The 26,845-nt window shown below is 54.9% G+C and overlaps 2 protein-coding genes across 4 annotated transcripts; both read right to left on the bottom strand.

Annotated features, from left to right (window-relative positions):
- Window positions 1-1,419: 1,419 nt before the first annotated feature.
- APLP1 (amyloid beta precursor like protein 1) lies at window positions 1,420-13,167 on the bottom strand. 2 transcript variants are annotated; one of them, XM_033225830.1, is made up of 17 exons: window positions 12,829-13,167; window positions 11,806-11,949; window positions 10,686-10,818; window positions 10,366-10,478; window positions 9,971-10,104; window positions 9,674-9,858; window positions 9,083-9,213; window positions 7,991-8,065; window positions 6,950-7,108; window positions 6,736-6,864; window positions 4,599-4,698; window positions 3,383-3,490; window positions 3,100-3,123; window positions 2,554-2,624; window positions 2,256-2,318; window positions 1,991-2,134; window positions 1,420-1,869 (listed from the first exon to the last, which is right to left on the bottom strand). In XM_033225830.1, exons 1-17 carry the CDS (start codon window positions 12,973-12,975, stop codon window positions 1,771-1,773), a joined length of 1,959 nt encoding a protein of 652 aa, XP_033081721.1. In that variant the 5' UTR covers window positions 12,976-13,167; the 3' UTR covers window positions 1,420-1,770. The 2 variants fall into 2 exon arrangements, with proteins under 2 accessions (XP_033081721.1, XP_033081719.1); XM_033225828.1 differs by having other exon boundaries at window positions 1,421-1,869; window positions 3,100-3,126.
- A 1,591-nt stretch (window positions 13,168-14,758) lies between these two features.
- KIRREL2 (kirre like nephrin family adhesion molecule 2) lies at window positions 14,759-26,244 on the bottom strand. Of its 2 annotated transcripts, XM_033225827.1 has the most exons (16): window positions 25,972-26,244; window positions 25,657-25,806; window positions 24,634-24,783; window positions 24,327-24,487; window positions 23,554-23,704; window positions 22,799-22,904; window positions 22,538-22,684; window positions 22,171-22,297; window positions 21,953-22,085; window positions 21,567-21,667; window positions 21,184-21,403; window positions 20,617-20,721; window positions 20,178-20,287; window positions 18,561-18,626; window positions 15,712-15,750; window positions 14,759-15,442 (listed from the first exon to the last, which is right to left on the bottom strand). In XM_033225827.1, exons 1-16 carry the CDS (start codon window positions 26,198-26,200, stop codon window positions 15,371-15,373), a joined length of 2,067 nt encoding a protein of 688 aa, XP_033081718.1. In that variant the 5' UTR covers window positions 26,201-26,244; the 3' UTR covers window positions 14,759-15,370. The 2 variants fall into 2 exon arrangements, with proteins under 2 accessions (XP_033081718.1, XP_033081717.1); XM_033225826.1 differs by having other exon boundaries at window positions 14,759-15,750.
- Window positions 26,245-26,845: the final 601 nt, after the last annotated feature.

The following is a 26,845-nucleotide window of genomic DNA, read 5'->3' as shown; positions in this document are numbered from 1 at the left end:
AGACTTATTTTCCATTCACAGAAGTAATGGTTAAGTGTGCCAGTGCATGTAAAGCCCTCGAAGTAGTGTCTGGCACAGTGTGAACACCATATGAGTGTTTGCTACCTTAATACTTTAGAATTTATTTAACAAATACTTGCTAAGTGGCAGGTGCAGTTGTAACATCTCCACAAACATTAACCCTTTTAATTCTCCTAACAACTCTCTTGGGACAGATAACAGCATATGTAGAGGGCTAACCCCAGCCAGCATAATGGGATATGTGAGGGTATAAATTCCAATACTGGGCACGGTGCTGCATGCCTGTAATTCCAGCTACTCAGGAGGCTAAGGTGGGAGGATCACTTGAGGCCAGGACTTGGAGAGCAGCCTGGGCAACATAGCAAGATCCCATCTCTCTTTTTTTTGTTTGAGATGGAGCTCCCTCTTCTTGCTCAGGCTGGAGTGCAGTGGCGTGATTTTGGCTCACTGCAACCTCCACCTCCTGGGTTCAAGCGGTTCTCCTGCCTCAGCCCCCCAAGTAGCTGGGATTACAGACATGCACCACCAAGCCAGGCTAATTTTGTATTTTTAGTAGAGACAGGGTTTCACCATGTTGGTCAGGCTGGTCTCGAACTCCTGACCTCAGGTGATCTGCCTGCCTCAGCCTCCCAAAGTGCTGAGATTACAGGCGTGAGCCACCACGCCCAGCCTAAATTTTTTTTTTTTAATTATCCAGGGGTGGTGGTGCGTGCTTATAGTTCCAGCTATTCGGGAGGCTGAGGCAGGAGGGTCACTTGAGCCCAAGAGTTGGAAGCTGCAGTGAGCTATGATTGCACCACTGCACTCCACCCTAAGTGACAGTGTGAGACCCTGACTCTTAAAAAAAGGGAGGTGGGGAAAGGAAAGAAAAAGAAATTCTTCTGCATTTATATGGGCAGTAGGGGGAGAAAATAAAACGAAGTTCAGTAGGCACGTGCAGATATAGATCCCTTTCTGGGACACGTGACTGGAATCTCCACACTCCAGAGGGTTTCTATAGACTGCCCAAGAAGGAATGAAGACTTTGGGGAATGGGAAGGGTGGTTCACGATTCATAATATCTTACAGGACTCTCGAAGATTGGGGTGGGCGCTGCGTGTGATTGTGTGTGAGGCTAAGCAGATGGCAGGGGAAACTCGCTGGAGCCCAGCCTCCTTGGGTACCCAGCAGACTGAGAGTTAGAAGTCGCGGCCAGTTCAGCACCGCGGAGAGCTCCGGGACCGGCGCTGATCCCGGGACTCTGAGCCCAGCCTCCCGCGCTCCCAGCCCTTCCCGCAGGCCCCGCCCAGATTTAAAGCGTCGTCATCCCGTTTAAAGAGGCCAAGGCGGCCTGGGCGGGGATGACACCGCGTCCAGCTGTGGTTACAGACTAATTCTCCCACAGAGACTCAGGCTGGCCTGGTAGGGAAGAGGACTTTATTGGGATGTTAGTAGGGAAAAATGAGAGGGTGAATTCCAGGGAATAGACACTCGGACCAAGGTGTCGGTGACCTTAAGGATCCATAAATTAACTTAAAAAATAAATTAAGGTGAGGAGGTGCCACATGGGGAGGCTGCTGGGACTATCTGGGAATTCTTAGGGATGGAATTTGGAATTGGAAAGGAGAAATAAGAATTTCCAGCCCTCTCACAAAAGGGTGTGAAATGATCACTTCAAGACTCCCGGCTGCCCTAGGCTGGGAGTTGGGGTTCTGGGGCTCCAGGAAGAGGTGAGGTCTGGGTTCGGCTGAAGGGGTGAAGGGGGCCGGGTCAGGGTCGTTCCTCCAGGAAGCGGTAGGTGGGGTTCTCATAGCCGTGCCGCTGCAGTTCGCGGAGCTGCTGCTCCTCCAGGGTCAGCATGGGGTCCACCTGCAATGGGCAGGGGAAAGACAGGACAGTGGGGTGCGGGGGCGGGACTGCCCGCAGGCCTCTCAGCCTGCCCACACCTGGGCTCAGAACTCTTCCCACAGGCCGCCCTCGTGGGTCTCACCTCCACTACGCCATGGCTGATAGCCCCGTAGGGCTTCTTCCTGCGCAGGAGCAGCATGGAGAGGACGATGAGGGAGCCTCCGCCCGCTCCCATGATCAGCAGACCCGACACAGCCTCACGGGACACCCCTGTCCCAGCTGGTGCCTGCAGGGAGAAGAGATGGGGCAGAGGGCATCTTTGAGGGACCTGTGTGGCTTTGGGAATCACAGCCTGGCCGCTGACCTCTGGCCTCTTCCCCTAGGTACCCGGCTGTTCCTCCTCTTACCAGCTCATCCCTCTGAATCTCCGATGAGTGGAAAGGGAAACCCCTCGGAACAGACGCATTCACCTGGTGGAGCAGGAGGTGTCAGGGACCCAGAAGCCTGGCACCAGCCTCCTCCTCCCCAGGGGCCCAAGAGAGCGTCCCTCAACCCTCTCATTTTCTAGGATCTCAATTCCATGTCCTCAGCTCCCTCTTCCCTCAGGACAAGGAATCTAAGCCCCCAGCATCTCCTCCCTCATACCCAGCAGTATAGGCCCCACTCTTGTTCTCCTTTGGGAGCCCACAGGTCTGACTAACTTACCTTTTGCTCATACTGTTCCAGCGGGGACATCTTCTCTTTCTCAGGGGATGCAGCGTCTTGTTCTGTGGACCCTACCCCCAAGTCTGATCTCATTCTTTTTTTTTTTTTTTTAGACAGAGTCGCACTCTGTCACCCAGGCTGGAGTGCAGTGGCATGATCTCAGCTCACTGCAGCCTCAACTTCCTGGGCTCCAGTGATCCTTCTATGTCAGCCTCCCGAGCAGTTGGGACTACTGACACGCCCTACCACACCCAGGTAATTTTAAAATTATTTGTATGTACAGGGTCTCATTATGTTGCCCAGGCTGGTCTCAAACTCCTGGCCTCAAGGGATCCTCCTGCCTCAGCCTTTCAAAGTGCTAAGATTATAGGTGTGAGCCACCAGGGCGTGGCCCTATTTCATTTTTTAGGGTTCAGAGGAGGGGCTTGGAAAGTATATCGGACTCTACCCCGGGGAGTCTGAGGTTCCCAATGGATGGACGCTGTTTCCTTCTGGGTTCAGGGATTAGTGGAATTTGGAGGCTGGGGTTAACTACGAGACACTCACCTTTTGGAAGGGTCATGGGGGTGTCTGCTGGAAGCCAGAGGAAGCAAGGCAGTGGAACAGTGAAGAGAGGAGGGTATCAGCAAAGAAAGGTGGAGAAACATCCTCCCAGGGACCAAGAATGAGGATGGGGGATCCTACAGAGGCCTCCGCAACCTTAGACGTTCCTCCCCATCCTCTCCCAGTCACTGTGGTGGTGAAGACACCCTCAGACTCTAGGGGATTACAAATTAAGCTGGGGCATGTTCCCCAATGTCTGGGGTCATCTATATGTGGGCTCACTCACCGTCCTTGGAATCTGGAGGTTGCAGCCCACCCTTGTCCTCACTGCTGCCCCCAGGGGCAGGGGCTTCCAATTCACTGGGACCCAGGTGTTCAGAGTGGAGGAGTTCCTCTGAGGGGGAGATGCAGAAAGGTAGCTGAGGTAGTGAGCATTGGGGTGAGTGAAGGGTACCCTGAGAGTAGAGCAACTGGGGAATCATGCAGACAGCAGAGTCAGCCCCAAGTGTGGGATAGCCAGAAGTGTGATCTGAGAAAGTGGGAAGCTGGAGGGAGGCACTGCTGGAAGGAAGGATGGAAGCTGAAGTTTCAAGATTATGGCCTTTTTTTTTTTTTTTTTTTTTTGAGACAGAGTCTCACTCTTGTTGCTCAGGTTAGAGTGCAATAACGCGATCTCAGATCACTGCAACCTCTACCTCCTGGGTTCAAGTGATTCTCCTGCCTCCTGAGTAGCTGGGACTAGAGGCAAGTGCCACCACGCCTGGCTAATTTTTTAATTTTTAGTAAAGATGGGGTTTCACCATGTTGGCCAGGCTGGTCTCGAACTCCTGACCTCAAGTGATCCGCCCGCCTCAGCCTCCTAACGTGCTGGGATTATAAGCGTGAGCCACTGTGCCCAGCTCAAGATGATAGCTTTCTTAAATACCAGGAGAATCAGGGTTATGTGTGAGATATCCAGGAGGAAGCCACAATAGATCTGGGGGCTGTGGTAGGTCACACTTTCTGGTATGCACACTTTCCGGTAGGTTCCTTCCCTTGAATCTGGACTGGATTTGTAACTTGTTTTAACAAATAGAATGTGCACCTAAGCCTTAAGACCTAGCAACTTCCACTTTGATGTCTTGGAGAGCATGAACGACCAAGTAGGGAATCCAGCTACCCTCTGGTGAGACCACATGGAGAAGCTCCATGGAGAAGAGAGGCCCTGAGCCTCCTTGGAGAGGGAGAAAGGTCAGTTTGTGCTAGACTCCCAGCACCCAGATGATCTGCTAGCTAAATACAACTGCATGCTTGACCACTGGCAAGACCACTAGAAGAACCACTCTGCTGAGCCCAGACTGGATGGCAGAATCATGAACAAAGAAAAATGGTTGTTGATTTTCACTGCTAAGTTCTGGGCTGGTTTGTTACAGAGAAATAAATGAAATTGGGGGGATTAATATTTAGGAGTCAAGATCTGCCCTCGGAGTTCTGGAATGGGGGCCGGGGTAATAGGCACTCACGGATTTGGGGCCGCAGCTCCTGAGCCAGGTGGGGGTTCTGGTCAAGCAGGCCCAGGCTCTGATTCACCCTCTCCTCAATCACCTGAAGGTGGGTCTGCACCTGTGGGGAGTGGACATGAAGGATGAGCTGGGCAATGCAGGCTGGAGACGAGGAAACTGAGGCAGTATGAAGAAGGAATTCACTAGCGGCCGAGGAAAAGCGGCACATGCAATGGACAGGACGTGTGGCACAAGGGTCAGGAACTGGGCCATAGGAGAAGGAAACTGAAGAATGACGTCCAAGGAACAGAAAGTGGGGTTTGAGGGGATTCCAGAGACAGGGATTGAGGACTGGAAGGTCATACAGATGACATGGTTCAAGGCAAGATTTGGAGTTCAAGAGCACAGAACGGAGTTTCATAGACAGAAAGAAAACATCCAGGAAAGGGGAATTCAAATTTGAGTGCACAGAACAGGGGTTCCAGGGAAAACAAGTGGAGTTATGGAGAAAGGAGGTTGAGGGACAGGAAGAGGGTTCAAGGAACAAGGGGATTCTCGACTGGGCACAATGGCTTATGCCTGTAATCCCAGGACTTTGGGAGGCCGAGGTGGGCGAATCACTTGAGGTCAAGAGTTCGAGACCAGCCTGGGCAACACGGCAAAACCCTGCCTCTACTAAAAATACTAGATTGGTGCAAGTTATTGGGGTTTCTGGCCAGGCACGGTGGCTCGTGCCTGTAATCCCAGCATTTTGGGAGGCCAAGGCGTGCAGATCACCTGAGCTCAGGGGTTCGAGATCAGCCTAGCCAACATGCTGAAACCCAGTGTCTACTAAAAATATAAAAATTAGCTGGGGTCAGGTGTGGTGGCTCACACCTGTAATCCTAATACTTTAGGAGGCCAAGGGTGGATCACCTGAGGTCGAGTTCGAGACCAGCCTGACCAATATGGTGAAACCCCATCTCTACTAAAAATACAATAATCAGCCAGATATGGTGACACCTGCCTGTAGTCCCAGCTACTCGGGAGGCTGAGGTAGGAGAATAGCTTGAACCCAGCAGGTGGAGGTTGCAGTGAGTCCAGATCATGTCACTGCACTCCAGCCTGGGCAACAGAGTGAGACTCTTGTCAAAAACAAACAAACAAACAAAATAGCCTGGCATGGTGGCAGGCTCCTGTAATCCCAGCTACTCAAGAGGCTGAGGCAGAATTGCTAGAATCCAGGAGGCGGAGGCTGTAGTGAGCAGAGATCACGCCATTGCACTCCAGCCTGGGTGACAGAGCGAGACTGTCTCAAAAAAAAAAAAAAAAAAAGAAGTTACTGCGGTTTTTGCCATTACTTTCAATAGCAAAAACTGTAATAACTTTTGCACCAATGCAATACAAAAATTAGTCAGGCATGGTGGCATGTGCTGGTAATCCCAGCTACTCGGGAGGCTGAGGCAGGAGAATTGCTTGAACCCAGGAGGCAGAGGTTGCAATGAGCCAAGATCGCACACTGCACTCCAGCCTGGGTGACAGAGTGAGACCCTGTCTCAACAAAAAAAAAAAAAAAAAAAGAGGGTTCTGGGAAAGGCAGTGAAAATCCAAGGGACAGAACATAGGATCGGCCAGGCGCGGTGGCTCAAGCCTGTAATCCCAGCACTTTGGGAGGCCAAGACGGGCGGATCACGAGGTCAGGAGATCGAGACCATCCTGGCTAACACGGTGAAATCCCATCTCTACTAAAAAATACAAAAAACTAGCCGGGCGAGGTGGCAGGCGCCTGTAGTCCCAGCTACTCGGGAGGCTGAGGCAGGAGAATGGCGTAAACCCGGGAGGCGGAGCTTGCAGTGAGCTGAGATCCGGCCACTGCACTCCAGCTTGGGCGACAGAGCGAGACTCCATCTCAAAAACAAAAAAAAAAACATAGGATCAAGGGCAGGGGGAGTAAGAATCCAAGGGACAAGAAACAGGCGTCAAAGGCATAGCATGTGAGGGTCCATGTTTCAGGGTCAGGAAGCAGAGTTGAGAGACTGGGAAGGGGCAGAGAAGCGGTGTTCAAGGGATAGGAAGGGGTTCAAGAGACAGAAAAAGGGTTTAAGGGACAAGAGAAGTGCCTGAGGTGCTGGCGTCTGAGGAATAGCAGTGCATTTGGGAGCTAGAAGGATGTGAGCACCTGGAAACGCATCTGCTGTGCCTTCTCGGGATCCATGGCAGCCACGTGCTGGTAGTGGCGCAGTGTGTGCCTCTGCTCCTTCTGCTCCGCACGCAGGTAGTGCTGCAGGGCCATCAGGACACGCTCCGCCTGTGGAAGGGACACAGGCTGCCCAAGCCCACCCTGATCCTTGTCACCCTCTGCTCTCTGCTCTCTGCCCCCATGGTCTCCGCACCTGAGGCGGATCCCCCTGCAGGGCCGCAAGGAAGCCCTCCAAGGCGGCCCGGCGCTGGTCGTTGATAAGGGCGATGACACGGGTGGCATGGGTCTCCACCAGGCGCTGTCGCTCACCAGACACCTGCTCCTCCAGAGTCTGCAGAATGGACTGGAAGTGCTGGGGAGCAGGTGGGCACAGGGTCAGGAGAGGAGAAGATGGGTCAAAGCCTGGTCAAAGAGAGACTGGAAAGGCAGGGCTACATGGGGTTAGGGGGTGTTTCAGGGGTCCAGGCCTGGGCAGAACCAAAGTTTATGGACTAGAAGGGGTGGGCTATAGGGCCAGGCAGAGTGGAGGTGGGACTAGGCCCACTGGGAGCCAATGTGAGGATGTCAACTGTAAGATTGAGTGGAAACAATCTGGGAGCAGAACTGGCCAATGTTAAGGTGAAAGGGACAAAGCCTTGCAGGGCTCCTGGCCTGGGCAGGGTCAAACTAGAGACAGGCTGTGCATAAATGACACGACAGGGGTGGGACCAAGAGCTGGAATGAGGGCTAACATGAGTGGGGTCTCCATGGGGTAGGTCAGGTTGAAAGAGGTGAGATTGGCCGGGCAGAGCCAGAATCAGGGGGCGGGGCCTCATAGAGACATTAATGCATCAAAGAGAGACCAAGAAGGCCCTGGCTGCATCTGCAGGGGCCCCGGTTTGGGACAGGACTCCAGAGCCAGCCCTGAGAGGCAAGTCAAGTGTAGATGGGGCCAAATATGGCCAATCTGAGGAGCAGAGCAGTGTCAGTTCAGATGGCGGCTAAGAGGGGCAGAGCTGCATGTAGGCATGGTGACAGGAAAGGCTAAAATAGAGGCAGAGCTGCATGTAGGCATGGGGACAGGAAAGGCTAAAATAGAGGCAGAGCTGCATGTAGGCATGGGGACAGGAAAGGCTAAAATAGGTAGGTGGAAAGGGGTGGAACTGGATGGGCAGGACACAGCCAGAGCCAGGTGAAACTGAGTATGCTCCAGGTGGTGGACAGGCATGAGTAGGACCCACTGGGGCTGTCCTACCTCATTCAGGGCCTGTCTGTCGGCTTTAGGCAGGTTCTTGGACTGGTTGTCGGCCATGGCCCATTCACGCATCACCTGCGTAGGGAGGGGAGCTTCAGGATCCCAGAATCCACCCTGATCCACCTGGCAAGTCCCCCAACCCCTCTTTAAGATTTTAGAGGCCCCATGGCCGGGCGTGGTGGCTCATGCCTGTAATCCCAGCACATTGCAGGGCCAAGGTGGGTGGATCACAAGGTCAAGAGATCGAGACCATCCTGGCTAACACGGTGAAACCTCATTTCTACTAAAAATACAAAAAATTAGCTGGGCGCGGTGTGGGTACCAGTAGTCCCAGCTGGGGACTCGGGAGTACTTGGGAGTAGAGGCTGAGGCAGGAGAATGGCGTGAACTCAGGAGGCGGTGCTTGCAGTGAGTGGAGATCGCGCCACTGCACTCTAGCCTAGGCGACAGAGCGAAACTCTGTCTCGAAAAAAAAAAAAAAAAGAAAAAAGATTTTAGAGGCCCCAGATCCCTTAAGTCTCACTGGCTCTTGGGCTCCAGATCCAGAAGGAGTTTAAACTGAAAGAGAGGCCGAGCGTGGTGGCTCATGCCTGTAATCCCAGCACTTTGGGAGGTCGAGGCGGGTGGATCTCCTCCCGCCAGGAGTTCAAGACCAGCCTGGCCAACATGGTGAAACCCTGTCTTTACTAAAAATACAAAAATTAGCTGGGCGTGGTGGCAGGTGCCTGTAATTCCAGCTACTCAGAAGACTGAGGCAGAGGAATCACTGGAGCCCAGGAGGCAGAGGTTGCAGTGGTCTGAGATCCCACCATTGCACTCCAGCCTGGGTGTTAAGAGCAAAACTCCGTCACAACAACAACAACAACAAAAACCAATAAAGTGAAACCAGAGTTTCCATATAATCTGGAGGCGTCTCAGTAGGATTCTAGATGGGCCATGGATCTCTGGTCATCTTAGGGGATGGTGTTGAGAGCTCAGGGTCAAAGGGGCTTAGGGAGCCTTTGGAGGTAGTATCAATGTGTCCTGGAGGAGTTTCCTGGTATTTAGGGAGCTCTGTACTGTAGGGGGTTCTGGGGCCCCCGGTATCATCACCTCATTAATCTGGCGCATCCTACGCTCCTCCAGGTCCATCTTGGCCCTCAGGAACCCCTCGTGCTCACTGATTTCCCCAGGCATGCCAAAGTAAATATCCACACCATCTGTGGGCCTCGGGGTGGGAGTGACTGCAAGACCAGGGATCAGGAGGTCAGTCTGCAGCCCACCTCCAGGTCGCCTTTTCTACTTAGAGAACCACATTTCCTAGAGTGCACCGGAGACCATCATGCACCCAGTTTACCCACTGCTGCTGCCTGGCATTATGGGAGATGTAGTTCTGGACTGGGCCTAGCCTTTTCTTGCAAAGCTTAGGAATCCATTACACCATCTTCCAAGCTTTCCTGAAATGATCCTCAGGACCTACCCAATGGCCCCTCTACTCCCAAGTACCCCAGGTACCCCCAAACCACCCCCTCCCTTGGCAGGTTAGCGCTTCTACCTCTGTTTTATCCAAAGATACTCTCATCTTTTCTCCTCAGTTGGGCCTTTCCCCCATAGGCCCCTCCCAAAAACAGCCCCCGGCAACACTCCCCCAGATCTTTCTCCCTCTATGGTGGAGAGGCCCCAGAGGTTCAGAGATTGCCTCACCTTTGCTGACCACTGCAAGCGTATGGGAGCTTGGGGGTGGGACCCTTTCCTCCTCCTCTTCCTCTTCAGCCTGTGGAGGCTCCACGAAGTAATCATCTACTGGCTGTGGGAAGGATTCCTCCTCTTCCTCATCCTCAGCCCCCTCTACTCTGCTCCCCGGGGGCCAGGACCGGGTGGAGGGGTCACTGAGGGAGCAGGAGAGGACCCAGGCAATAAGAACCCAGGCCCAGGCTCCCAGGCTTCCATCCCCTGCCTCAGGAACCTTGGGACGGGCATGGGGGATTCCCTCCCACTCACCCAACTGCTGTCCCAGATGGGTCAGGGGTCCCTGGAGGGGGACAGCACACATACTCCACACCACGGAACCGATCCGAGCCACAGGGTAAAAGCATGCCCGAGCCGTGCAGGATGAGGCCCTGGGAGCTGCAGGCCTGTAGGAAGAGTGGACCCAGATGCCAGGACTGTGGGGTAGGAGAGGTAGATAGGGAGCTGGGCTGCCTGGGTTGGGGGTTGATGAGGCTGGGAGCCTGGATTCCTGGTTCTGGAGGAAGGGGTTGGGGGATGAAATTCTTAGATCCCAAGTGGGAAGAGGATGCTGGTGGCCCAGACTCCTCGGTTCTGGTGGAGGAGGGTGTTAGGCGTCCTGGTTCCTGGGTTCTGGGGGCTGGGGACAGGTGGGCCAAGGTCCTGACCTCCTGTGCCTCCTGATGCCTCCGGGTTGAACTCTCGCATTGGTCCATACGCTCCTGGTGCAAGAACCGGCAGCCTTCAGGCACCAGCAGGGCCTCGCTCACAAATTCACCAGCTGGGGAAGCGCGGGACACCAGGGTGAGACTCTGCTACAGCACCAACCCCATCCTCCTCAGAATCCAGATATTTTATCCTCAGAGGCTTCTCTGCCCCACTTAGGACACAAGCACCCAGCCCCTTAATGTGGGCCCAAGAGAGGGGCTCAGAATTTTGCCCCTCGGAAATTCCCACCTCAGTTCCCCTCTCCCCGCCTGGGACTCACGCAGGCAGCGGAAGGGCACAACCAGGTGGTGGGGGTGGGTGCAGCTGCCGCTCCGGGTACCCCCGCACCAGCGCTCCATGGGGATGGCCTGCGTAGCCTGCTCTACACGTGCGATCTGCAGCTCCGGGTACATCTGGGGGGATCAGATGGGGGCAATCAGCCCACAGCCCCGCCTCTGCCAGCCACCCCTCTCCAGTAATCAGGTCCCCTTTCTTCCCTCCCTCCTTTCTCTCTCTCTCTCTGTCTTTCTCTCTTTCGGAGATTTGCTCTTGTCGCCCAGGCTGGAGTGCAATGGTACAATCTCTGCTCACTGCAACCTCCTCCTCCCAGGTTCAAGCGATTCTCCTGTCTCAGCCTCCCGAGTAGTTGGGATTACAGGCACACACCACCATGCCCGGCTAATTTTTGTATTTTTAGTAGAGACAGGGTTTCGCCATTTTGGCCAGGCTGGTCTCGAACTTCTGACCTCAGGTGATCCGTCCGCCTCTGCCTCCCCAAGTGCTGCGATGACAGGCGTGAGCCACTGCGCCCGGCCAGGTCCGTTTTCAAGGCTATCATTTTCCTGTGCTGTTTCTTTCTGAAGGTCCCTCTAAGCCCACCTCTCTGGTCACCCCTCTCCGCAGTCAGATTCGTCTCCCCAAAGGTCTCACCCTCCTTTTAGCCCCGCCTTTTCCTCTATTTCGCCTCTCCAAAACTCTCCCTTCCCTTTACAGGCTTGTCTTTTCGTGGCCACGCCCCCCAGCTTTCCGCGCTTTCATTGGGCTCCACCCCTTTCCCCATCTTGCTGGTCCTTAAGGTCTCTTTCTGTCTTAGCCCCGCCTATCCTTTCGCCACTCCCCACTACACCTCTGCTCTTTACAAAGACCACCAGATTCCTAAATTCCACTTCTTCTCTGGCTATCTCGCGGTTCTCCCCTTTCCTGACTTAGTATCTCAAAACAGGTCCCCTGCCCTAGCATAGTTGCGCCTCTTTATTGGCCACGCCCCCCAGCCTCCACGTCTTAGATCCCGAGGCACCTTGGACCACGCCTTTTTCAAGTGTAGCTTTCTACGGGCGGCCCCGCCTCGTTTGGGGCCCGCTTTCCCGCTGGCCCCGCCCCTCCCGCTCGGCTCCGCCCACCTGTCTGCAGTACTCCAGCACGCGCTGCGGGTCCCGGAGACAGCGTCGAGAGCGCTGTGGGTCTGGTTCCCAGCGGCCGGTGCGCAGATCCCGGTGAAGGGTTAGGCGTCCACATAGTCCAGCCACCTGGGCCGACCCCGGGGCCTGGATGGAAGTGGAGGGGACAATGAGAGCCCGGGGGGCGTGAGGGTCCCCCGGTTCTTTGCTCCCTAGGACCGAGACCCCCAGCACCAGCCCCCTCCCCCAAGCACCGGTGTGCACACCGCCTCCATGGAGGCACCGTTCCCTGGGAAACAGCTCCCGTAGGGCGGGGGCGCCCTAGCTCTCCCGTTGCTATGGCGACCCGGGTCCCCCGGGATTCTTTCTGCCTTGTTGCCGCGGAGACAGACTCCGCCCCGACCCCAGCGCAGCCTCTCTGGAGCCCGAAGGGGTTAAACCTGAATCGCGGAGGAGGCCAGAACCCAGGCGTTCTGGCCCCTCCTCCCTCCATCCCTTGCTCAGGCTTCGGTTGCAGGGTGCAAAGCTGACAAGGCCTGGCTTCAGGGGCCTACAGTCCTGGACACCAGGTCTTTGAGGACTGGAGAGCTACATCTGGTTGGGGTGGGTGGTGACTGAAGGACCGGACTCCTGGGTCCTGGGAGGCTGCAAGGGCCTCCATATGGGTCCAGAGAATACAAGGGGTCTGGATTATTGGATCTAAGTGCCTCGCTGCTTGGTGGGTCCTATGTCCAGGAGGGAGGGGGTTGGGACCTAGTCACCTGGGTCTGGAGAGGGGGCTGGATTTCTGGGACCAGGGGCCCTGAATAGACCAGTTCCTATGCTCGGGGTGGGAGGGGGCTGGGACGTCGGAGGATGGGGGAGCTGGGGCCTGAAACCCTGGGTTCATAAATGCGGTTGGGGGCGCCTGGGGGCTGACCACCTGGCTGGAAAGACCGCGCTTTCTGCCCTGCAAATGTCCACGCCGGCGTCCAGAGACCCGGTCCCGCCCCTTCCCCCATCCCCCAGGACCCGGCCCGGCCTCACCTCGGCCGCGCCGGGGCTCCCACCGGCCAGGCTCCCGATGGCGGGCTGCGCGCGCAGAAGCAGCAGCAATAGTGGCAGCAGCAGCGGCAGCAGCGGCTGGCCCGGGCGGCGACTTAGACCGCGAGCAGCGGGGCTGGCTGGCCCCATGTCCCGGCCCTTGCGCCCTCACGTCCCCTGCACTCCCGCCCGGCCCGGCCCCAGCGGTGACAGGAGCTCCCAGCGCCACCGCCGCCACCTCCTCCTCCCGCCGCCCCCGGGCTGCGCCGGCGCCGCCAGCCACGCCCCGCGCCGGCCCCGCCTTCCTGGCCAGGACAATAGCGTGGCGGCTCCGCGCAGAGTAGAGCAGCTCGGGAACCCCGGGCTGGAGCCTGCGCCAGGCCCCCGCCCCTGGAGATTCCAGACGTCCCGCCCCATGAACGGCCCAGCCAGGAGTCCGGCTGGGCTCAGCCCGTTGTGGATTTTGAGTCCTCTCACAGGACTCTCACCCTCTTTAGATCTAGACACTCACAGTTTTGTCCTCCAAGGATGCAAGCATCAGAGATCCCCGTCGCCTGGTAAATTCCTCTGTTGAGGGCTCAGGAATACAGGCCTCCAAAATGTCCCGTCAAGGTGGCAGCAGTTGAGACCCAGTCCCCTCCTCTTTCAGATCCAGAAGTCTGGGCACCTTCTCTCTCAGGACCAGAGACCAAGCCCCCAGCCCATTCTCCCTCAGACCCAGGAGTTCAGTCTTCCTGCTCTGTTTCCCAAGGGTCCCAGGGGCCTGGATCTTTAACTCCTAGCTCAAGGATCCATGAACCAAAGCCCCCAGGACCTTTCTTTAAGGATCACCCAAGCAGGCACCAGCACCATGCCCACTGTGGATGCAGCGCCCCAGGATTGGGGTCTGGATCTCCACCCTTGCTGTAAGGACCAGGGGATTGCCATTTTCATGTCCATAGTCTCCCCTTCTCTGTCCCACTTCAGGGCTCACTCGTTCGTCTCCTCTAATGAGAGTGTAGAATTCTGTCTTTCCCAGGACCCCTGGGGCAGCCCTGTCACATGTGTGCAACTGTGTGGACATCTATGCGTGTGTCTGTGCATACATGCCAATGTGTGTGTCTTTTCTGTTTGCAACTCGTGTGTGTGTGTGTGCACGTGTGTGTATGAAGATGTATATTAAAAGAGAGTCCGGCCAGGCGCGGTGGCTCAAGCCTGTAATCCCAGCACTTTGGGAGGCCGAGTCGGGCGGATCACGAGGTCAGGAGATCGAGACCATCCTGGCTAACCCGGTGAAACCCCGTCTCTACTAAAAAATACAAAAAACTAGCCGGGCAAGGTGGTGGGCGCCTGTAGTCCCAGCTACTCGGGAGGCTGAGGCAGGAGAATGGCGTGAACCCTGGAGGTGGAGCTTGCAGTGAGCCGAGATCTGGCCACTGCACTCCAGCCTGGGCGACAGAGCGAGACTCTATCTCAAAATAAATAAATAAAAAGAGTCCATGACTGGGCACAGTGGCTCACGCCTGTAATATCAGCACTTTGGGAAGCCTAGGTAGGCGGATCATTTGAGGTCAGGAGTTTGAGACCAGCCTGGCTAACAGGATGAAATCCTGTCTCTACAAACAAATACAAAAATTAGCTGGGTGTGGTGGTGTGCACCTGTAGTCCCAGATACTTGGGAGGCTGAGGTGGAAGGATGGCTTGAGCCCAGGATGCAGATGTAGCAGTGGGCTGAGATGGTGCCACTGCACTCCAGCCTGGGCCATAGAGCCAGACCTTGTCTCAAGAAAAAAAAAATAAAGAGTCTAGAGTGCTTTGCAGGTAGCAAGAGGCTGAGAGGTGGCTCACAGTTTTACTTCTACAGCCACCTCATAGGCTAGGGTAGAGGAGGGACCTTGGGACAGGTCTAATCGACCCCTTCCTTGATGGAGGGTAATAATGCCAGTAGACTCCCTAAGACACACTTGCCTCTTTGACTTTTTTTATTATTATTAAACATAAATATTTTTATCCCAAGATTCCCCTTTGCCCCGACAGTGCTAATTCTCACCATATCCCCACTCCTTGGGTCCAAGTCTTTCTGAGTCTTTAGGGAAAGTGAAATCAAGATGGTGGCTATCTTCCTAGGGAGTACACGGCCATCTTGGCTGCATTTCCATTGGCGGAGCAAAGTTCCCCTCAGGGAGAGCCACGGTGGGGCCTGGTATGCTCTTCATCTTCATCTATCCTGTGCTACCTTTCTTCTCAGTGCAGATGGTCATCTTGAAATATCTTCTTTCAGTGGCTAGAAACAACTTCCATCCCAGTCCCAAACTCCCAGCACCTGCTGCCCTGTCCCCATCTCTCCTCAAAGGGCCTACCTGCCATCTTGAATCTCTTTTACACCGGGGCATAGGTGGGCCTATTGGGTGGCCATGTTGCTCCCACTTGGGGCATCCCCTTTGACTGAGCTGACTGTATACAAATACTCCTGACAAATGTAATGATCTTTCCCTCCCCTAGTGTTCAATTTTGGAGGAGTAAGGTCGCCAACTTGTCCTGGCTCCTCAGAAATCAGGACAATCCATTATGGAAAGTTGGAGATCCCAGGACTCTTCCATTGGAGAGATGTCACACATGAGTCTGGAGACGTGGGTGGCTAGGTGTGGGGAAGACAGCATATGGGAAAGGAGGAGTCCTGGGGGCCAGATCTGGGGGCCCAAAGGATGTGGGTTTAATGTAGCTGGTGAAAGCTCGAGGGTGGGGTGTGGTGAGGTAGCCTGCCCGGGTTCTGTAAAGTCTGCAGGGGGGTACCATGCCCAGGTGTGGGTTGAAGTCATAGAAGGTGGGGGTCCCTGGGGGCCCAATGGGGGAGGGTGGTGGCAGGAAGAGGCCTCCTCCAGGGGCTTCGCCAAGGCTCAGGCTCACACTGACTCCTCGGACCTTGTAGTAACCGTTGGTTGGGTCCTGAGGGGACAAATGGGACTCAGTAAGGTCTGTGAGCATGCAGGGGGGATGAGGGTCACTGATGGAGAGACACACTGAAATAGACCAGACCTTGAGAGAAACAAAAGGAGACAGGAATGGGCAGAGAAACAGAGACACACATGGACTGGGAGAGAGAGAAAGTGAGACAGAAGAACAGTGACAAGAGGCAAAGGGATAGGACATAGGCAGATAAAGGTGGAGACAGAGGGATATAGTCCTGCTGAGGGGTGTCAGTGTGGAAGATACAGAGGGAACAGGAGAGAGGCACTCACCTGCCCAACAGCCTCTAGGCTTTGATTCAGTGTCACGCCCTGTGTTGCTGCTCAAGGCATGTCACTAAGATAGAACTGAACCCTGTCCTCACAGAATCCCACAACAAGGGAAAAATGACAAATCATGAGACAGTACCCAGAGGGGTCAGGGCTGTGCCTGGGAAAGTCATAGGCAGTGACAGGGGCTGTGATGGCAGAGCCCTCAGCATAGTGAGTGGGATAAGGAAGCCCAGATCAGAGTGGTCATGGTTGTGATGGGTGGAACACAGGCAGAATGATCAGGCTGTCATGATGGAAGCATGTTGCGGGAAGTCAGGGACCCTGAACAGAGGGACCAGCTGGAGCCACAGCAGAGGAACATAAATTGTGAAGATTTCACTTTAATATGGACATTTATCAGTTCTCAAATATACTTTTATAATTTTTTATGTCTGTCTTTAATCTCTTAATCCTGTTATCTTCATAAACTGAGGATGTATGTCACCTCAGGACCACTGTGATAATTGTGTTAACTATACAAATTGATTGTAAAACATGTGTATTTGAACAATATGAAATCAGTGCACCTTGAAAAAGAACAGAATAACAGCGATTTTTAGGGAACAAGGGAAGACAACCATAAGGTCTGACTGCCTGTGGGGTTGGGCAAAAACAGCCTCATTTTTCTTTTTGCAGAGAGCCTATAAACGGACGTGCAAGTAGGAGAGATATTGCTAAATTCTTTTCGTAGCAAGGAATATTAATATTAATACCCTGGGAAAGGAATGTATTCCTGGGGGGAGGTCTATAAATGGCTGCTCTGGGAATGTCTGTCTTATGCAATTGAGATAAGGACTGAAATACGCCCTGGTCTCTTGCAGTACCCTCAGGCTTACTAAGGTGGGGAAAATCTCTGCCCTGGTAAATTTGTGGTCAGACCAGTTCTCTGCTCTTGAACAATGTTCTCTGTTATTTAAGATGTTTTTTTAACTTTTTTTTTTTTTTTTTTTTTTTTTTTTTTTGAGGCGGAGTCTCGCTCTGTCTCCCGGACTGGAGTGCAGTGGCCGGATCTCAGCTCACTGCAAGCTCCGCCTCCCGGGTTCCCGCCATTCTCCTGCCTCAGCCTCCCGAGTAGCTGGGACTACAGGCGCCCGCCACCTCGCCCAGCTAGTTTTTGTATTTTTAGTAGAGACGGGGTTTCACCGTGTTAGCCAGGATGGTCTCGATCTCCTGACCTCGTGATCCGCCCGTCTCGGCCTCCCAAAGTGCTGGGATTACAGGCTTGAGCCACCGCGCCCGGCTATTTAAGATGTTTATCAAGACAATATGTGCACCGCTGAACATAGACCCTTATCAGTGGTTCTGCTTTTGCCCTTTGTCCTGTTCCCTCAGAGGCATGTAATCTTTGTTAGACCATTAATAGTAGTTCTGCTTTTTGCCTTTTGAAGCAAGTGATCTTTGTACCTACTCCCTGTTCTCACATCCCCTCCCCTTTTGAAACTCTTAATAAAAACTTGCTGGTCTGAGACTCAGGTGGACATCACAGTCCTACCAATATGTGATGTCATCCCTGGTGGCCCATCTGTAAAATTCCTCTCTTTATACGGTCTCTTTTTATTTCTCAGCCAGTTGACACTTATAGAAAATAGAAAGAATCTATGTTGAAATACTGGGGGGTATTCCCCCAATAGAAGCATGGGCTTCCTGGAACAAGAAATGTCTGAGCTGAGACTGAAGGACTAAAGGAGGGAATTAGGTAGACATGGGAAGGAAGGTAGGAGTGTTTCAGGCCAAGAGAATGGCATGTTGGCTGGGTACAGTGGCTCATGCCTGTAATCCCAGCACTTTGGCCAAGGTGGGCAGATCACTTGAGGTCAAGAGTTCAAGACCAGCCTGGCCAACATAGTGAAACCCCATCTCTACTAAAAATACAAGAAAAATTAGCCAGCTATTTGGGAGCCTGTGGCAGGAGAATGGCTTGAACCCAGGAGGCAGAGGTTGCAGTGAGCCGAGATTGCACCACTGCACTCCAGCCCAGGCAACAGAGTGAGACTCCGTCTCAAAAAAAAAAAAAAAAAAAAAGAGAGAGAAAGAGAGAATGGCATGTGCTAGGTACAGAGGAGAGAGAGAAGTGCTCTGGCCCTGGGGATGGCCTGGAGTCAATGTGGCTGTCCTGAGGTAGGACCCCAGAGGAAGGACAGGTTTGGGGAGATATGGGGCCAGTGTAGGACCTGGTGGCTGAAAGGGGGCTTGACCATGATGAGGAGAGCACAGGCACAGTGAGCCCCATCTGGGGCTCCAGATGGAGGCTGGGGCTGGGACAGATGTGTGGGCAGAGTCTGCAGATAGGCAAACTGAGGCTGGGAGCTAGGTGAGATGGTCCAGGGGGCAGGAGGAGTAGGGTGAGGAGCTGAGTCCCAGTTCTGAGGACAACAGAAGGAAAAAGGAGGGGACGGGCGTGGAGAGAGATGGAAACACAGTGAAGGGAGCCCTGCCTCTCCCAAGAGTGAAGGGAGCCCCACCCCTCCCAACACTCACCTTGGTCTCCAGAGTCCCTTCCTCCTCCAGAACCAGATCACTGTGGTCAGTGTGCACAATGGGGCCCTGGGGTAGGGAACTTAGTGAGAAGGAATAGTCAGAGGATCTCCCCGCCCCAATGCCAGACCCCAAGGACCTTCAGCCAGCCAGTGGGGGCCAGGCAGGAGAGAGTAAGAGCACCTAAACGCTGAGGACTGCACTCAGGACAATAAAAGGGCTGTGAGAAGCCAGCAGCGGGAGGATCACTTGAGGCCAGAAGTTTGAGACCAACTTGGCTAACATGCTGGAACCCTGTCTCTGCTAAAAATGCAAAAAATAGCCAGGCATGGTGGCAGATGCCTGTAATTCCAGCTACTCAAGAGGCTAAGGAACGAGCACCACTTGAACTGGGAGGTGGAGGGTGCAGTGAGTCAGGATCATACCACTGTATTCCAGTTTGGACGACAGAGCAAGACTTTGTCTCTAAATAAATAAATAAAAGGCCAGGTGCAGTGGCTCACACCTGTAATCCTAGCACTTTGGGAGGCCAAGGCGGGTGGATCACGAGGTCAGGAGACCGAGACTATCCTGGCTAACATGGTGAAACCCTGTCTCTACTAAAAAATGCAAAAAAAAAAATTTAGCTAGGCGTGATGGTGGGTGCCTGTAGTCCCAGATACTCCGGAGGCTGAAGTAGGAGAATGGCGTAAAACCGGGAGGCAGAGCTTGCAGTGGAGCTTGAGTTTGCACCACTGCACTCCAGCCTGGGTGACAGAGCAAGACTCTGTTTCAAAAAAAAAAAAAAAAAGGGCTGTGGGGATATAGTGGGCCTAGGGAATAATCGGGTCAAGGGCATGGACTTGGGTGACATTTGGGTGCGGGGTCACTGTTAAGACTAGAGCCCTCAGGCCGGGCGTGGAGGCTCATGTCTGTAATCCCAGCACTTTGGGAGGTCGAGGCGGGTGGATCACCTGAGGTAAGGAGTTCGAGACCAGCCTGGCCAACATGGTGAAACCCAGTCTCTACTAAAAATACAAAATCAGTCAGGTATGGTGGCAGGTGCCTGTAATCCCAGCTACTCAGGAGGCTGAGGCAGGAGAATCACTTGAATCAGGGAGGCAGAGGTTGCAGTGAGTCGAGATTGTGCCACTGTACTCCAGTCTGGGTGACAGAGTGAGATTCTGTTAAAAAAAAAAAAAGAAAAAAAAAAAAAGAAAAAAGACTAGAACCCTCCTACTTAAAAAAAAAAAAAAAATGGAGACAGGGTCTTGCTCCGTAGCCCAGGCTGGAGTGTGTGGTGCAGTCATAGCTCACTGCAGCCTCTACCTCCTGTGCTCAAGGGATCCTCCCACCTCAGTGTCCTGAGTAGCTGGGACTAGAGGTGTATGCCACCATACCTGGTTCATTTTTTATTTTATTTTGTATTTTTGTAGAGATGGGGTCCTGCTATGCTGCCCAGGCTGGCTTCAAATTCCTGGCCTTAAGTGATCCTTGTGTCTCCACCTCCCAAAGTGGTATTACCAACGTCAGGTACCATGCCCAGCCTTAGAGTCCTGTTTGAATTTGGGGGCCCTCTTGGGACTGGGCTATTATTTGGGTCTGAAGGCACAGTCGCGTCTGGAGACCCTGGCATCCTACCCGGTCCTCGCGGCTGCCTATCTCCTCTTCTTCAGGGCCTCGCGAACTGCAGCCGTCGCTGCTGCCGGGGATTCGCATCAGGTTCTTTTGCTCGGAGAAAGACGCTGAGGCTGACAAACAGCGACGGGTGGAGTTAAGCGATGGGCGGGGTCACAATGTGTGCAGACCAATAAGCGGGAAGAGAGAGGACTGGGAACTAATGAGGTGGATCGGGTGGGGATGTTGGAAACCAATAAGAATCCTTCCCACCTAGGAATGTGACCCTGGGAAGGTCTGGTTAGGGCTTAAGGAGGGAACCAGAACCTGAAGGCGAGCTAAGCCCTGAGCAGAGCTGGAAATGGGACTGGAGCCAAGGCCCAAGGCCAGGTCAGGTCACTGGGCAGGCAGGGTGTGTGTGGGGCTGGGGCCTGAGGAGCTGGGGCGGGGCTCAGGCACTAACCCTTGCCGTGGCGCCAGCAGCAGAGGGCCACCCCAGTGATGACCATAAGGAGAGTCGTGGTGGCAGCGGCCACTCCGGCCACTATCCGCACAGTGGGCAGCAGGTCTGCAGGGAGCAGAGGGGACATCCTGAGAAGGCTGAGGGGGAACCAGGAAGCAAGGGCTCAGGGATTGAGTTTGGGATCCCTGGGTTCAAAAGGTGGCACATTTGGAGATCCAAAGGGCCTTGAATTTGGGGTTCCCCAAGTTTGAGAGTGAGTTTAAACTCCCTGGCTTTAGGAAGTCTTGGAGTTTGAGGGGTCTTTTACTTTGCAATTTGCTTTGCAATCGTTGGAGTTTCTCTTTTTGGGGTCCCTAGGTGTGAGGAGTCTCTCGGTTAGGATTCAGAATGTGAAGGCATTTGTGGTTGGGGGGGTCTTGGGAATCAATGAGCCACAGTTTTGAGACTCCCAAGGTTTGGAGGTCTCTGCATTTGAGGGTCTGAGGTTTTGCAACCATCGGCTGGGGGATCCCTGAGTTTGTGGGGTTTAGACTCTCCAGATTTGGGGTTTTCGGGCGGGGGTCTCACCTCTACGGCCCAGGCTGGCCCGGGCACCTCCCTCACCCAGCCGGTTCCGGGCACTGCAGTTAAAGCTCCTGCTAAAGTCAGATTCCTGAGTCCCCGAAATGTGTAGCACAGAGATCATGCCCGGACCCTGTCCCCCGCGGCTCTCCGGGGCAGGGAATGTCTCCACCAGGAACCGGCCCCGCGATCCCGCCTCCAGAAAGCCCTCATCCCAAGACCAGACCTGGGGGCATAAAAGAGGGAGGACACCGAGGAGACTGAGGAGGGGAGGAAGAAGCAGGAGGGATGTCTGGGAAGTCAGAGATGGTCACAGTAGTTTCGGGGGGCCAGGTGGGAGGTCAGGGATCACGGCTGGATGGGTCACGGGAAGAGTGACATTTCCTTACCACGGCATCTGGGGCGGGAGAGGCGAAAACCAGACACTGGAGGCGAGCAGGGCCCCTCAGGAAGGCAGGCTCAGAGTGCAGGGCGGTCACTACTGGGGGAGCTGGGATGGAGACGGTGGGTCACTCAGAGGAGAGGCCTTGCTCTCCCCAAAGGCTGTAACAAAGCCAGGTCTGGCCAGCGCACTCTCCGCTAACCTTAATCAATCAGGCCATGCTGCCTCTAAACTCCGATTCCCCTAAAAGCCTCGCCTTCAATAGGTCGGTCTCCAGGACCCGCTGGGTGTCAAGCTCCTTCCAGGCCACTCCCACTGCATTAGCCCTTGCCCCCTCTGTCCACTCCCTATCCTAGAACGGGCTAGGTCCCCTATGAAGCCCCGCCTTCTCACCGTTCACAGTCAGCCGAGCCTCCGCAGTGCCGCCCCCTTGGCCCGAGAGCCCAGGCTCAGCCCTGCACACATAGTCGCCTGCGTCCTCCGGCCCCACCGACGGAAGGCGCAGTGTGGCTCCAGAGCCCAGCACCTGGGACAGGGAAGGGGCGTCAGAAGCCGGATTTGCAAGGAAGCCTGGTCCCCCGCCAGCCACCGCCTCAGATTTAGGGCTGCACCTGCGCGCCACCGCGGCGGGTCCAGGTTACGCGTGGAAGCGGGTTCCCGCGCCAGGCACAGCTGAAGGAGGCGTCTTCCCCCACGTCCACGGACACGGGCTCCGGCTTTGCCTGCAGAATCGGCCGACTGGACGAAGGAGATGAGGGGTCACAAGGCCGGGGAGGAATGCAGTCCCTGACGCGGGATCAGCCCCATAGAAACACCACACCCTCTAGGGCGCAAGAATATGCCCCAAGTCCACTCTCTCCTCCTCCTAATACCCCACGCCTACTCTCCCGGCCCCGCCCCCTCCAAGCCCCGCCCCTCAGCAACCCTGAAAGCCTCGCCCACCTTTGACCACACCCACAGCCCCGCCCCAGCTCACACAGCACATCCAGCGCAGTGCTGCGGTTGGCGCTACCCACGGCGTTGCTGACCTCGCAGGACACAGGCTCAGTCAGGAACGAGGCGTCTGCCACGACCTCCAACCTTGGCCCGCGGGCCCCGAGCACCGGGGAGCCCCCTTTTGCCCACCTGAGGAAATGGTGGCGCTCTTAGCGTTGTCCCTGCTCTCCGGCACACCTACTCAGGTCCCAGCCCTTCCCAAGCTCACTCTTGGGGCTAGGGAGAGGTGGTCTTCGTCCTCACCTGTAGCCTGTGACAGGAGGCTGGGCTGTGGCCTGGCACAGGAAAGTGACCTTCTCTCCCTCCTGCACAGTGTGTGGTGAAGCAGACAGAGTCACCTCTGGGGGGTCTGTGAGGGTGGGACAATGGTCAGGTGGGCAAGGACCAGGAACACCTCTGTCACTGGCCTAGGGGTCCAGTCCCTGGTTCCTCCACCCCAGGAGTCTGGGCCCCTAATCCCCTTCTCCCTTTGAGTCAGGAGTCTGGGCGTTCGGTTCCCAATTCCCCCAGTTACTTCTATCCTCTCCTACTCTCCCAGATGTGAGAGTCAAGGCGCAGCTTCCTCTTTCCCCAGGGACCCCAGCCATCTGTCCTCTCCTGCTTAAAGTCTCACTCTGTTGCCGAGTGGCACCATCTCAGCTCACTGCAACCTCTGCCTCCCAATTACAAGTGATTCTTCTGCCTCAGCCTCCCAGGTGGCTGGGATTACAAACATGTGCTACCATGCCCGGCAAATTTTTGTATTTTTAGTAGAGACGGATTTCGACATGTTAGCCAGACTGGTCTTGAACTCCTGAACTCAGATGATCCACCCGCCTCGGCTTCCCAAAGTTCTGGGAGTACAGGCATGAGCTACCATACCCGGCCCTCTTCTGCTCTCTTAGATCCAGGAATCCAGGTCCCAGTTTCCTCATTCCCCAGGGGCCACAGTCCCCTCCTTCCTCATACCCAGGAGTCAGGGCCCCACACCCCTCTTTCCCAGGGCCAGCTGCACTCACACTGCAGGCTCAGTGTGATAGTTGTGTCCCTTCCCGCAGGCAGGGCCTGACTCCGGGCCCTGCAGACCAAGGTGGCTCCATCGTCATGGCTGGAAGGGGTCAGCGTTAAGGTGCTCTCCACTGATCCAGGGGTCCCTTCCTTCAGCAGGATCTGGAGGGATGGATAAGAATAATAATGCCATCTACCCCTTACATCAGGGGTGCCCAATCTTTTGGCTTCCCTGGGCCATATTGGAAGAAGAATTGTCTTAGGCCACACATACTAACACTAATGATAGCTGATGAGCTAAAACAGTTCCAAAAAGGTCTCATAATGTTTTAAGAAAGTATATGAATTTGTGGTGGGCCACATTCAAAGCCATTCTGGGCTGCATGCAGCCCACAGGCCACAGGTTGGACAAGCTTGTCTTACTTATATAGGGTTCACTATGTGTTGGGCACTCTTCTGGGCATTTATAAATATTTATTTATTTAATCCTCACAATACCCTATGACATGCATGCTATGATTATTCCAATTGTATAGATAAGGCAACTGAGGCACAGAGAGGTTAACTAACTTACTTAAGATCAATCAACTAGCAAGTGGCTGAGACATGATTTGAACCCAGGTAGTCTGGCCCTAGAATCTTTACCCTGCATCATATTTCAAGAGTCCAAACCCTTGAACCCCTGCCCTCCCATGTCTTCTTCTCCTTGGGATGAGCCTGTGGTCAGAGTGTACCCCAAGTTTCCCTGAATGGGCAAATGCTAGCACAGGAATTTGGACCTGACCTGATGGAAGGTGGTTCCATCCAACCGGACCCCATCTCGGAACCACAGCAATTCAGGGGTAGGGCGGGCATCCCCACGGCTCCGACATGTCAGGTTCACAGGAACTCCAGCAATGAGAGACACAGAGGGGCCGCCCAGCACCTGGGGGGCTTCTGGGGGGACTGCAAGGTGGATTTGGGGTCAGAGATGGATCCTGATCCTCTCAGCTCCAATTGACCACTCCCCTGGGCTCCCTGGACTCTGCTACTCACAGCTAGTACTGGCTGCCCCCTTGGGCTCCCAGGGGACAAGTGGGCAAGGTCCTTACCCAGCACGTGCAGTTGGGCTGGTCTCGAGCGGAGGCCTGCTTGTGTAGCCTGACATTCATACGATGCTTCATCCTCTAGCTCCACAGGCCTAATGTGGAGGTCATGCTGGCCATTGGCTGCATTCCCTGATATCCAGTACCGGGACCACCCTGGAGTCAGGGAGGAGGCAGCACACCGTGGTTCTGACTGGTCCACACATTTGGTGGTAAGACACTATTAAAGAGTGTGTACTGGGCCCATAGAGACTCTCACTCCCTCCCAACCCAGAGTCGCTGCAAACTTGGGGGTAATAAATTCAGAAAGGAAAGCAAGAAAATGATTGCCATAAAAGTTAGGTTAGATACTACTTCTGGAGTGAGGGGGAGGGGGGCTATGATAGGAAAAGGAATACGGGGGCTTCTGGGGAGCTAGCAGTGGACTTGGGTATTGGCTGTGTGAGTGTCTATATTATTTGGTAAACCTTCCGTTTATGTTTACTGTACTTTTTTGCATTTATGTTCTCTTTCTTTCTTTTCCTTTTTTTTTTTTTTTGAGACAGGGTCTCACCATTGCCTGGAGTGCAGTGGCTTGATCATGGCTCACTGCAGCCTTGAACTCCTGGGCTCAAGCAATCATACCACCTCAGCCTACTGAGTAACTGGGACTACAGATGCACATCACCACGCCTGGCTAATTTGTTTAAAATATATTTTTTTTTTCTAGAGATAAGGTCTTGTTATGTTGCCCAGGCTGGTCTCAAACTCCTAGTTTCAAGCTATCCTCTGGCCTCAGCCTCCAAAACGTTGGGATTACAGGCGTGAGCCACCGCACCTGGCCTATTTACTATTTCGCAATAACATAATAATTCCAAAACTCTATGGGTCACCCCCAAAGAAGCAGCTCAAAAATCAGGACTCCTAAATGTTTACCCAAGCCCATCAATTTCCCAAACTTAAAATGTCAAAATAGAAACTGTAGGTACAGCCGAGCCCAGCAACTCTACCCCTAGCCGGCCCATCCCAGCGTGGAGAGAACAGTCTTACCTGGCAGGTCCCTTTGGCCCCCTAGGGCCAGCCCACTCTTAGTCCACTGAACTAGCCCCCAGTAGGCACCCAGAGCACACCGCAGCCGGGCTTCCTCCCCCAGCAGCACCACCAGGTCCTCTGGCTGTTGCAGGAAATGGGGCGACGGGCCTAGGAAAGTTGGGGGCAGCAGGGCTGAGCTTAGCACCTTCAAGAGCCCCTTCATTCAGGACCCAGGGGTCCCAGCCCCCAACTCTCTTCTCCCTCGTGAAAGGGCAGCCCGCAAGCAATCCCCCCACACGCACCCCATATTCATCCGCTCCCCGCGTGCGGTACCTGCGCTCCCTCTGAAGCAGAAGAGCAGAACGAGGAGGGCGGGGACCCGCATCCTGAGCGTGTGTCCCCCAAGGTTCACGAGATTTGCCGTCGCACGGGCCTCCCCGTCAACTTCTTCCTCGGAAGCACTCCTCCTGTCACCCTGGCCCGGAGCCCCCTTCGCGCTCGACTCTTCGCCCCAGCCTAGAGAACCCCTGTCTCTGGCCTGGAGTCCTCCAAGTGAGCTCATCCGCAGCCTCTGACGCTCTGAAATGCCTGCCAGTTCCGCGCCCTGGGTCTCTGGGAGACCCCAAGAGGGCCTGATCCAGCTCGCCCCGCCCTGGTCCGCCTCCCGGGAGCTCCGCCCACTTCCCATTGAGAAACTCCCGCGGCTGGACGCGGATGAATGGGGGATGCAGGGCGGGGTCCCCCGGCGGGTGGGCACCCCCAGCTCAGTTGGGGTCTGGGAGCCGGAACACCTGGGTTCGAGGAGGGGGTCCCGGCTAGGTTGGACACCTGCGCCCTGCCTGGGTTGAGGGGCAGGCATGAGGGTGAGGAGGAGGGAAAGGAAAGAGTGGAAGAAACTTGCTCAGCTCAGGTCCTGGAGGGACTGCGCTCAGTGGAAACCGAGCTATAAATGGGGACCCCTGGGGCCTCGCCAGTTTCCGCGCCCTGGGGGAGGCGGGGTCCGGGGCTCCCCTGGCCTGCGGATCAGGAAGAGGGCACGCCGATAACTGGGGGACAGTTGGGACCCCTGCCTTGACTCCCCCAGCCTCAAAACCCCTCCTCAAAGGGGGGAACAGAGGGCTGTTCCCTTGTTACTGCTGCAAACGTCCTAAGACCGAGGAATCCAGGACCCCGGCCCTTCCTTTCCCAGGACCCCGCTGTCCCGGCC

Source organism: Trachypithecus francoisi, unplaced genomic scaffold (genome assembly GCF_009764315.1).
Source record: "Trachypithecus francoisi isolate TF-2019V2 unplaced genomic scaffold, Tfra_2.0 Lachesis_group12, whole genome shotgun sequence".
Taxonomy (NCBI): domain Eukaryota; kingdom Metazoa; phylum Chordata; class Mammalia; order Primates; family Cercopithecidae; genus Trachypithecus; species Trachypithecus francoisi.
Note: the sequence above shows the minus strand (reverse complement) of the source record. Positions and strands in the feature narration are given on the sequence as shown.